Genomic DNA, 11610 nt, shown 5'->3' with positions numbered 1-11610 from the left:
TTTCATTACCACAGCCTAAGCCAAGACAAAGGTGATGTGAAGGTCCTCTTTTTATGCCAGATAAATTCTTATTCTATACCATGAAATGAATTCCTGGCTAGTTCACCAAGAATGGCAAGAACCCCTCCTGCTTTCAACTACTCTTCTGGTATTCTCCTTTTTAATAATAATAGATTTATTATCTCCTGTGGGAGGGTGGGATGTACCTTTGGCCTCCAGCTATACTTGTTTACATGTTTGTTGTGGGAAATTGAATTTGTCAAGACTTTGTGGTGGAAAATTGAGTTTACTCATCTAAATTGTAGTGTACACACCTATATATACTGGTGTGTACATTACAATAGGATAATCTTACCCCAAACCTCACTAACTTTATTTTCTAACTTCAGTATATAAGTGGCTTCACTTTTACATATTATCCAAGACTCCCTACAGGTCTGTTTGAGGAAATAAATTTGGCGATTTTGAAATTTCATTTCTAAAACACAACATGTTTCTTTGACGTAGATAATATTTTTGAACACTATATGTGCCAGGTGCTAGCATGAATCATTTCATTTTCACAGCAACCCTGTTATTATTCTGATTTTACAAATGAAAAACCTGAGGCTTAAAGACATTAAATGACATGCCCAATGATACAGTGATAGCTGTCAGTGGAGCTGAGATCCAAGCAGCCTGACTTAGAGTCTGCAGTCAAGCATTACTCTATCCTGAACTGCCTTACCAAATGCAGAAATATGATGTATATAAAGGGTTGTCACCACTGACTTCATTCTGATGAGATGTAACTATAAAATAATGACACAAAGATATCCCACTACACACACCCAGAATTTATAAAACAACCAAATGGGGAATATAAAACAGACCAGAAAGGCAGTGCCCAAGATCTAGTCCATCTTGTTCTTGCCATTCAGACTTTTAGAGTTTTCTTTGGGAAATGCTTTCAAAACCAATTCAGGTAGGACACATGGATTGAGCACCTGCTATGTTCCAGATGCTTTACATATATTATCAAATTTAATCCTGTCAATCCAATGATGTATTTTTATCCTGTTATAGATGATACAATTGAGTAGCAGAGACAAGTAATTTTCCTAAGATATTATAGCTATTAAATGGTAGAGCCAGTGACAGTTGATACTGGGTTGGCCTGATCCAGTAGCAATACTATTGTGTGGCAGTCACTGCTACTTGTCCCTCAAAATCCATTCTATTTTCTTCCTTTGACAACAGGTCACCTGGGTTTTATCTGGCCACATGGCTGCCCAGCTAAACACTACATTTTCCAGCCTCTCTTGCAGCAGCTAGGCATGGCCATGTAACTAAATTATGACCAAAGCTGAAATGATATATGCAATTCCCAGGTCATACCCTTGGGAAAACAAACAAAAAAACGTTTTTTTCCCACTTCCTCTTTTCTTCTTACTGGCTGGAATGAAGGTATCATGCTAGAGCTGAAGCAACCATTTAAGACCATGAGACAGAAATCTCGTGTTAAGAATGGCAGAGCATCCTGTCTGGGTTGCCAAGCTCCATGGAGCCATCCTATCAGCCCTGGGCTACTTAAATGAGAATGAAAGTTTTGTTTGAAAGCACTGTTACATGGGCTTTTGTTATGGCTGCTGCACCCATGTCCTACCTAATCAAGACATCTTGAACACCTGACAAGATAATAAGCTCCATTTAGATAAGGAAGATTAACAGCTGTGTCCCTAGTATTTGCCATGCCTAGCATATAGTGTGGGTCCTCTACAAATATTTCAATGAATCCTCAAAAATCTCCTAGTTGACAGTATAGTAGAAACCCTTGAAGAGTGGCAGAATATGCCACCTCAAAATATGCCACTTTGGCATAAGGATGCCTTTTAGCAAAAGGCACTTGAAAAACAATAGGTGCAAGGGCACTGTAACCTCCCCTTTTCTTCCTGAAAGCAGGAAATAAAACACCCACATGAAAGATGCCCTCCTTATACCAGGAGAAATGAAGCATTCTTTTCACCAGAGACGGGGTCGAGGCTGAGAGAATTCTGTACAAACAGACCTTATTAAAATAACTCTTATCTTCCTACAGCCTCCCCATTTTTTAGTTGCTTTTCCACAGTTGCCTCTGTTTGTTGAACCTAGTATAACATTTAGGTTTTACCACTTCTTTGGCTCTTCATTTCCTTATGAGGACTCCTCTGTATATTAAGCAAATCTGTATACTTTTCTCCTGTTAATCTGTTTTACATCAACTTAATTCTCAAGTCCAGCCAGAGATCCTAAGAGGGTAAAGTTCTGCCTTCCCTATATTCTCTTATCTGACATTATCAGGAGTAGATTATTTTATTTTCAACTTCAAAAAATACATTCATTTTCCATCTGTCAAAGTGGGGCCAGGGTCTTTTCTTTGAGGATGGGGCCAAATACTGGAGTTTTCCATCTTTCTTACATAAACCTCACCAGTTATGTATCACCTGCAATTTCCAGTTTGCTTCCTTAAGGTGAAACAGCTAATGCCATGTTTGGCAACCTGTATGCAGAATTTATTTAGATTTTTATGACTTTCTCCGAATTTGTAATAATCTTGCTCACATATAATTCCACAGGAGCTTTTACCCCCTTTTCACCACTTCTATTCAACATAGTACACAGCAGCTTTTAATTTCTTTATTTATTATTTTCAGACAGAGTCTCACTCTGTTGCCTGGGCTGGAGTGCCATGGCATCAGCCTAGCTCACAGCAACCTCAAACTGCTGGGCTCAAGCAATCCTCCTGCCTCAGCCTCCTGAGTAGCTGGGACTACAGGCATGTACCACCATACCCAGCTAATTTTTTCCCATATTTTTAGTTGTCTGGCTAATTTCTTTCTATTTTTGGTAGAGACAGGTCTCACTCTAGCTCAGGCTAGTCTGGAACTCCTGACCTTTAGCGATCCTCCCGCCTCAGCCTCCCAGAGTGCTAGGCTTACAGGCGTGAGCCATGGTACCCAACTACACAGCAACTTTTTTTTTTTTTTTTTTTTTTTTTTTTTTTTGAGACAGAGTCTCACTTTGTTGTCCAGGCTAGAGTGAGTGCCGTGGCGTCAGCCTAGCTCACAGCAACCTCAAACTCCTGGGCTCGAGCGATCCTTCTGTCTCAGCCTCCCGAGTAGCTGGGACTACAGGCATGCGCCACCATGCCCGGCTAATTTTTTATATATATATCAGTTGGCCAATTAATTTCTTTCTATTTATAGTAGAGACGGGGTCTCGCTCTTGCTCAGGCTGGTTTTGAACTCCTGACCTTGAGCAATCCGCCCGCCTCGGCCTCCCAAGAGCTAGGATTACAGGCGTGAGCCACAGCGCCCGGCCTTACACAGCAACTTTTAAAAGTGACTCACGTTAGTCAAATCTTCTACTGATCCAACTTAGTTTTCATAGAAATGACACTTGTTTTAACTTAGTTCATCAACATATATAATATTTAATTAAATTACAAATTACAGTAACACATACAACTGGCATAAACACACTTCACTAACTCTGGGCTAGCCATGGCTTAGCTGTGAGAGTGGAACTGCACAGCATTCTAGAAGATGCTCACTGCCTAGGATTGAATCCCAACTTCTCCACATACTAGTTGTATAGCCTGGGAATTCAAACTACTTAAGCTTTGTGCTCTATTTTCCTCATTTGTGAAAGGGGATAATATTAATAATAATACCTTATAAACTCGCGAGCATTAAAGGAGAAAACATTTGTGAAGCACTTAGAATAGTGTGGAGCATGTGCAAAGTGCTCAATAAACGTTACATGATATCATTGTTGCTGGGCTGCTGGCAGCAGCTGTCCTACAGGCTGTACACCTGAGCCTGCACCCAGCATCCCGTGTCTTTCATGGAAGAAGCAGGTGCCTCAATTGAGTAAGATGTATCTTCTGTAGTATTTAATATACCATATGGGAAACTGGAGGACTGGAGAGTCAGTCACTCCAAAGCCCCTTGACCAAGAAGTCACAGTTTTTAGAACCGCAAGGGCTTTAGCAATCATGAGGTTTGGATCCAGGAAAACAGTGAAATTCACCATCCATTTTGCTTTCTTTTCTTTTTTTTTTTTTTTTTAATACCTATTGAGTCCAACAATCCCAGTGAGAAGCAAACAGAACATCTCAGAGCTGAGACTCCAAAGCCCTCAGCCAGCCTCCTCAGGAAGCCACTGGCTGATTATGTTGTGTTCCCTGTCCATGCAGGGTTGGACAACTGGGAGAAGGCTCAGTCCCCTGAAACCCCTTAGAGTGTGTGTGTTGGGGCAGGTTCCGCAGAGGTGAGGGCTATGGCCAGCAGGGGGGAGGTCACATGACTGTACAGAAGCCAGATTCTGTGGGTTTCCTCTGGAGACTCCTGCTGAGGGTTTCCCTGTGCCATTTGGGTGACCTGAAGGAGGCAGGGAGGGGCTTGCCAGTGAGGGTGACTGGGGAAAGAGCAGGAGGCAGCCTGCCCTGGCTCCAGCTTTCCCATGCCCTCTCTAGGCCTTACCTCTGCTGGTGGGCTCCACAGCATGAGGCAGTAGGCTTAAGTTTCATGTCCCCCCATTTTGCAGGACTGTCCTTTTCTCTGAGGCCTACCGTCAGGCCATGCAAGAGGCAGGGGATACCCCCGGCCTCCAAAGCTGGGTGAGGGTTGTTCATATTCCTAAGGAGCAGAGACAAAGAGACTAAGGGCCCTATGTCCCAAGAACGAGATCACAGCTTCCTATAACAGTGGTCATGTTCCATTAAAATCATCCCAAGCCACATCTTCTACTTTCTCTGCCATTCTCCAAGTCTCTCTCCCTCCCCTAGGGACCCACCTATTGGCTTGGGAGCCATTGAGTACCAGGATGCCAGGGTACTCCACTCGAGGAGGGCCTGGAGCTCCAAATGGAAGATGGGCCGTGGGTCCTGGACCTAGACAAAGAGAGACAGACACATTCACCACAGACCTTTCTGTACCAAGAATCATCACAGTGGAAAAGAGAAAGCTTTGGGAGAAGAATATGGGGGGGGGGGTTGGGATACACTGATCACTGTACACAGAGGGTGTGTAAAGAACTGTCCCTTTACAGGGCAGGTGCTTGGTAAACATGGGCCAACTAGAAGCTAGATGGTGGGAATGATTCAGTGTGCCTAGAAGGAAACACATTGAAAAAAAGACATCAGTAAATTCAAGTCAGCTCAACACGTGGCACGGAGCTCTCCTCCCACAGTTGCAAGCCTTTGGGGAAAGAGACTAATGAACAGCGAGCTGGGGCCAGGAAGCGGGCCGCACAGCAGGAGGCAAGCGGCGGGTGAGCGAGTGAAGCCCCAGAAGCCCCTCCTGCACCCACAGCAGCTCCCCATCGCTCGCATCACCGCGCGAGCCCCCTGCCCTACGTCAGATCGGCGGCATCAGACCCTCATAGGAGCGCGAACCCCACTGCAAACTGCGCATGCCGGGGATCCAGGTTGTGCTCTGGTGAGAATCCAATGCCTGATGATCTGAAGCAGAGCCCAGACGGCGACGCCCCCCTCATTACCCCAGTCTGCGGAAAACCTGTCTGCCAGGAAACCGGTACCTGTTGTCAAAAAGGTTGGGGACTGCTGAGCTGGGGTAAGAAAAGCACCCAGCGTGGTACTAGGCAAGTAGCAGGCTTTCAACAAACCTTTGCGCTCTAAGATGCAAAGTTAAGAAAGCCTTGAGAGCAGGAAGACCTGCTTCTAGAAAGGGTTAGGGCCTCCAAAAACAAACAGAAATGGGGGGAAGGCTGTTTTAGGGGTTGGGAGGCAGAAGGGGAAATAGAGGCATGGGCGGTGAGGGAAGCAAGGGGGGAGGGGGAGAGTGCCACACGTGCGGGGAGGAGAGGCACAGCCAGGGACAGCCTGCATCAACTCACGCTGCATTCTCCCGGGCCCAGAAGTCGCGAGAACATTCGCCGACCCCTCCTCTTTTTTCTCCTCGTGGCCCGCCTCAAGCTCTTCGACTTGCCACCCATCGGAAGACCTGTTGGGTAGGGAACGGGCGCGGCGGGCAGAGCAGCACCCAGCCCTCTCCTGCCCGGGTACCAGCGAAGTCCCACCCCACCAAGCCACCTGCGGACACCCTCCAGAGGCCACGCCCACCCCGAAGCTCCGCCCCGCCTCGCTCACCAGCGTTGTGCTTCTGCGGTGCTGCCTCGCACGCTGGCTGGGGTCCCCGCCGCGCGGCGGGCCCTCACCGGAGCCTGGGGCCTTCCTGGAGCCGAGGTCTGGGCATGAAGGGGGGTAAAAACAATGCATCTGAGAAAAACGGCCGTTCCAGCTGTGTATGTGTGCAGGAGTGTATGTTCCCTCCCTTCCCTGCAGGAAGACACGATGGCCTCAGAGAGACCTGAGGTGTGCCGCTTGTCTCTGAGAATAAAATTCCGGGGCGAGGCCCTTTGTTCTGTTAAGGTCTCCACTTAGTAACTCTCAAGTTAGAGCTCAGGCTTAGAGACTGTCAGACTAGGCCAGAACCTGACAACCTGGAGCCTCACGGGGCCAAGTCACAGAGTTGGTAGCTGACCTTGGACGGGACCCCCACTCCAATCTTCTGCTTGTACCAAGCTAATTTAATTTTACTTGCAGATTGTAAATACAGTGTCCTAGTCTTTAAAATAAGAGGGCATGAATCCTATTAAATACACATAATAAGTATTATAATTTCAATTCCTGGGGTAGAAAGAGGTTTTCTGAGGGTGTCTCAAAATGTGAGGGAGAGCTTGGCGTGGTTGCTCACGCCTGTAATCCTAGCACTCTGGGAGGCCGAGGCGGGTGGATTGTTTGAGCTCAGGAGTTCGAGACCAGCCTGAGCAAGAGAGAGACCTCCAACTCTACTAAAAAAAAAAAAAAAAAAATAGAAATTAGCTGGACAACTAAAAATATATAGAGAAAAAATTAGCCGGGCATGGTGGCGCATGCCTGTAGTCCCAGCCACTCGGGAGGCTGAGGCAGGAGGATTGCTTGAGCCCAGGAGTTTGAGGTTGCTGTGAGCTAGGCTGACGCCCCAGCACTCTAGCCTGGGCAACAGAGTGAGACTCTGTCTCAAAAAAAAAAAAAAATGTGAGGGAGGAGGCCGTTGGAGAGACAATGAACTAAGAGGAGAGACATGGAGGTAGAGACAGGGTGAGGCAGAGCCAGGGAACGAAGAATACGGTGGAGATTCACAGAGAAATGTCCCCCGGAGACCTGGAAATGGGAGAGAGGGACTTCCTTGGAGCACTGTCCCCACCCTGTGGCAATTTAGGGAACTGCAGCGAAGGACTTAAAATTTTCTACCTCCTGGTCCATAGCGGTTTTTTTAGGCAGGGTCTCCGCTCTGTCACCTAGGCTGGAGTGCAGCAGGCTGATCATAGGTCACTGTAACCTCGAACTCCTGGGGTCAGGGAATCCTCCATCCTCAGCCTCCTGAGTAGCTAATACTACAGGTGCACGCCACCATGCCTAGCTAATTTTTTTATTACTATTCTTTGTAGAGACAGGGTCTCACTATGTTGCACAGGCTGCTCTCAAACTCCTGGACTTAGCGATCCTCCCAGCTGGGCCTTCCAAAGTGCTGTGATTACAGGTGTGAGCCACCTCTCCCGGCCAGGGCTTAGGATTCTTTATTGCATCCTTTGGCCTTCACCCAATGGGCCTGTTACCACCTAGCCAAAGCCCTGAAACAGCCCTTTGTGTTGGAAATGTGCCATGATCCCCCCGCCCACCTGTTCGCCCCCTGGAAAGTGATATCTATCCCATAGGCAGGCTCAGAGCAGATGAACACAGATGAGCAGTCAAGCACAGCAGCTCTGCTTACCACCAACCCCTTCCCTGGGTAACCTTTCTCCACCCCTCTCTCCTGTCTCAGGTGTCATCTCACCAGGGTGTGAGCCTGGACCAGCCCCACCTGGCCCAAGTGGGTCCTCATAGCATCTGCCAGCTTGGCCACCAGCCGTTCTCGCACAGAATCTGGCTCCTTCTGGGGAGAGGTGGATAATAGGGTAATGAGGAAGCCTGTACTTTGTAGTCCTTTGAGGGCTGGGAAAGAAGGAAACAGGAAAGGGAGGAGGGAAGGGGGATTTGTCTCCCCTCTTTTCTATCCCATCCCTATGCTTTTCCCAGGACCCTGCCACCATCTGCTGAGAATTGTGGACAGAGACTGAGTCCTCCTCACAATAGTATCCCCGGGCCTAGCACACAGTATGTCCAGTGCATGTTTGATGAGTGAATGAGTGGAGGGGAGAAGACAAGGAGTGAAGGCAGGAGTGTCTGCCAAAGAAGGCTTCCTGGTGGAGGGATAGCAGGGAAGAGGTGGATTCTGGGATGGGGAGTCTCACCTGACACTGGGCCAGTGCTTCCTTATAGTACTTCAAGGCCTGGTCATACTGCCCCAGTCTGGCTGCAGCAGCCCCCAGCCCCTCACAGGCCTGCCACTGCCCCTTCATGTCCCCTGAGGAAGAGAGCCTGAAAGGTCCTCTCACAGCTCCCTACCCCACTGACCCACCCCTGCAGAGGTACTCCCCACCCTCAATTCCCCCCACCTGCCTCCCCACCAGCCCCAAAGACCCTCAGCCTTCAGGCACCTCCCCCCAAGTACCACACTACCCCCTCACCCTTACCAGTGTCCCGGGCAGCTTGCAGGGCATGCAGGTAGTTGTCTCTGGCAGCCTTGTGGTCCTCCAGCTGGCTCAACGCAAATGCCAGGCTGCCAAAGCTCCGGCCCTGCTCCCACCGCTGCCCCACGGAGCCTGATGACAGAGCCCACCCCATCCTAAGAAGGGACTCTGGCTGCTGGGGCATCAAGACCCTGCCCCCAGCAACCAAGGTAGGGTTCCTAGGAGTCCTGGTGCCCAGCCTTGGCACACCTCCAGATGGACCCCAGAGGTCTGAACTCTCAATAGCCTGTCCTCATCCTCAGTATTGGCCTGAATGCGTCCACCTGACTGGTTTGAATCAGGCAACAACCCTTTGAGGAAGGCAAGGCAGGTGTCAATAGCCCCATTTATATACATGCATGGAAACTGCAGCTCAGAGAGCAAAAGTGATTCGCTGAGTGTCACACAAACAGAGGAGGGACTGGGCTCCACTTCAGGCCTCTTCTCCTGGCCAGTACCCTCCCCCTGCCCACTGCTGCCTCCAACCCCTAGGCCTTAGCCTCTGGGCCCACAACCCTCCATCCTGTCTGGCTGTCCCGTCTACTGTACTCCCAGCCCTCACTGCCCTGGTTCTGGGTTTCTAGGCCCCATGACTGGCCCTAGAGGTCCATCTACCCTTAAGCTTTGGAACCCTCCTTAGTCTCTTGGTCCCAGTCCCATCCCCCAGCCCCTGGCACCCACCATGTAGGTCAGCAGCCTTCTGGTGGAACTCCCGAGCTTCCTGATAGTTGCCGAGGGCATTGTGGGCCATCCCGAGGTTTCTTAGCACTGTGGCCTGCTCTCCTGGCCCCCGGCACAGGGGCAGGGCCTGCAGGAAGGCCTCCACGGCCAGCGGGAACAGCTGGAGCTGGGAGTAGCCCAGGCCTAGGTCATTATAGAGGTGCCCTAGAGGGCATAGCCAGGGTCACTGGTAGCCAGATCAGACGTAACTAAGGCTGTACAGGTACAGCCCTTGTCCCATGCCTCCAGGCTCCCCCAGTCCCCTTCCCCAGCCCTTGGGGTGTCATCAGACTCTGTATCTTCCCAGATCCCACACCTTCCCTGCCCAAAGGCCTCACCCAGCAGTCCCTGCTCAGTGCTCTTCTCAGCAAGCCTCCGGCTCTCCTCCAGCACCTGCACAACTTCACCTACACCATGCCGCCCGCTCTTCAGCATACACCCCGCTGCAGCCCCCAAGGCCAGGGCTGCAGCCCGGGGATGCCTTGCTTGGGCATAGGCCCGGCTTGCTTCCTGCAGGCAGTGGACTGCTAGCTCAGGCTGTCCCAGAGCCTGGTAGCAGGCTCCCATTTTTGCCTGGGCTTCCCCCTGGCCGCCCTGTGGCTGGTAGTGGCCCAGGGCCCTGTGGTACCAGGCCAAAGCTTGAGGCAGGTCACCAAGGGCATGGTAGGCTAAAGCCACATTGAAACACTGGTCACCGTGATGCCTGCCCTGTGCCTTCTCTTCAGGCTGGGCTCGCAGAAGCAGCTCAAGGCCTCTGGCTGGGTCCCCAGTCTCCACATAGGCAGCCCCCAGGTTGAAGGCACAGGCCTGGAGCACAGGAGTGTCCCTGGTCTGTGGGGTCTTGGAGGCCAGAAGGAATGCCCTCTGGAAGCTGGTCAAGGCCTCATGGTTCCGGCCAGCCTGTAGGGCCCCATGGCCAGCCCTGGTGAGGGTTTGGATGCTGGCCTCTGGATGCAGCCACTTTCTTTTCTTCTTTTTCTTCTTGGATCTTGAGGGCTCAGGCTCAGGCTCCTGGGGGAGGATATCCTCAGGGTTGGGGGAAGACATAGGGCTGACAATGGGGAACAGAGAGGTCAGAAGTCAGCCTTGGCTTCCCCTAGAGCAGGATCCCTTTAGGGCAGTTCAGCTCTATCCTTGCCCTGGTGTGACCCTCAGGGTTTCCGGGATTTCTCTCTGACATCTCACTCTGCTTCATCTACCCCATTGGGCACTGTTTCAACTCTCACTCTGAGGTCCTGACTAATTCTTAGTCTTCCTTCAAGACTCAAATCCAGTAACAGCTTCCTTCAGAAAGTCCCTTCTCAACTAGAAACCAACTGGGGACTCTGTGCTCCCACAGCACCCCACACCTGTCTTTTATGATATTTACCACGCTGGGTCAGAGCTGCTGACTTTCTTGTCTTGCTCCCCCACTAAATTTGGAGCAATCTGAAGGGTCTGGCACATACTAGATTCTCAATAAATGTTCACTGAATGAGATGGAACAGTTCTGGAGATGGATGGTAGGGGTAGTCGCACAAAAATGTCAGTGTACTTCATGCCACTGAACCATACACTTTAAAATGGCTAACATGGTAGATTTTCTGTTACATGCATTTTACCACAGTAAAAAATGTTTATAAAATGAACAACTAAGTGGATGAAGAAACAGCACACACAGGACCTCTTCTCCATCCCCCCCTTCATACTGTGCCACCACATGCACCCACCCACTCATAATCCAGGCACTCCTGTGGTCTAGTCTCGAGATGTAGTGTAGGTCAGTTCAACAAATACTCAGTGCCAGCTATGTGCCGGGAGCCATACTAGGCATTGGGGGCCCAAAGCTGAACAGGCTATTGAATTGGCAAGGAGCCAACCTCCCGGAGCTCGGGATTCCGTGTCCCTGTTTACTGCCCCTTCCCTGTCTCCAAGACTTTCTGTCTGCTGGCTGATTCCAATTCCCCGCCATCCTGCTCTGGTCTCAAGAGCCCTCTTAAACCCAAATACGTTCATCTCATCAGTGTGCATATCCTTTTAGTATCTTTCCCCTTGAAAAGCAAAGCCTTTTCATGAACCCTCGTCCCAGGGGATGGGAAGAGGAGTGGAAAAGACCCAGGGGCTGTCTTCCCTCCCATTTTCTCCCCCCACCCTTTTCTTAGGAGGAGCAGGCAGGGGCAGTGCCTTCTCTTTTTAAAGAAATTCTCCCAGCTTCTAAGAATACCCAGAAATTCTGCTATTTTAAGGCCCTAAACCTCGCTGGGGCAGTCCTGACTA

General features: G+C 50.0%; 1 protein-coding gene across 1 annotated transcript; it reads right to left on the bottom strand.

Moving 5' to 3' along the window:
* Positions 1–4091: 4091 nt before the first annotated feature.
* Positions 4092–10401, bottom strand: TTC24 (tetratricopeptide repeat domain 24). Its single transcript, XM_075992951.1, has 10 exons — positions 9693–10401; positions 9316–9519; positions 8599–8727; positions 8317–8429; positions 7860–7958; positions 6131–6228; positions 5878–5984; positions 5033–5146; positions 4816–4912; positions 4092–4400 (listed from the first exon to the last, which is right to left on the bottom strand). The coding sequence occupies exons 1-10, from the start codon at positions 10399–10401 to the stop codon at positions 4319–4321; spliced, it is 1752 nt and encodes a 583-aa protein (XP_075849066.1). The 3' UTR covers positions 4092–4318.
* Between the last annotated feature and the right edge of the window lie 1209 nt (positions 10402–11610).

Source organism: Microcebus murinus, chromosome 2, assembly GCF_040939455.1.
Source record: "Microcebus murinus isolate Inina chromosome 2, M.murinus_Inina_mat1.0, whole genome shotgun sequence".
NCBI classification, from domain to species: domain Eukaryota; kingdom Metazoa; phylum Chordata; class Mammalia; order Primates; family Cheirogaleidae; genus Microcebus; species Microcebus murinus.
Note: the sequence above shows the minus strand (reverse complement) of the source record. Positions and strands in the feature narration are given on the sequence as shown.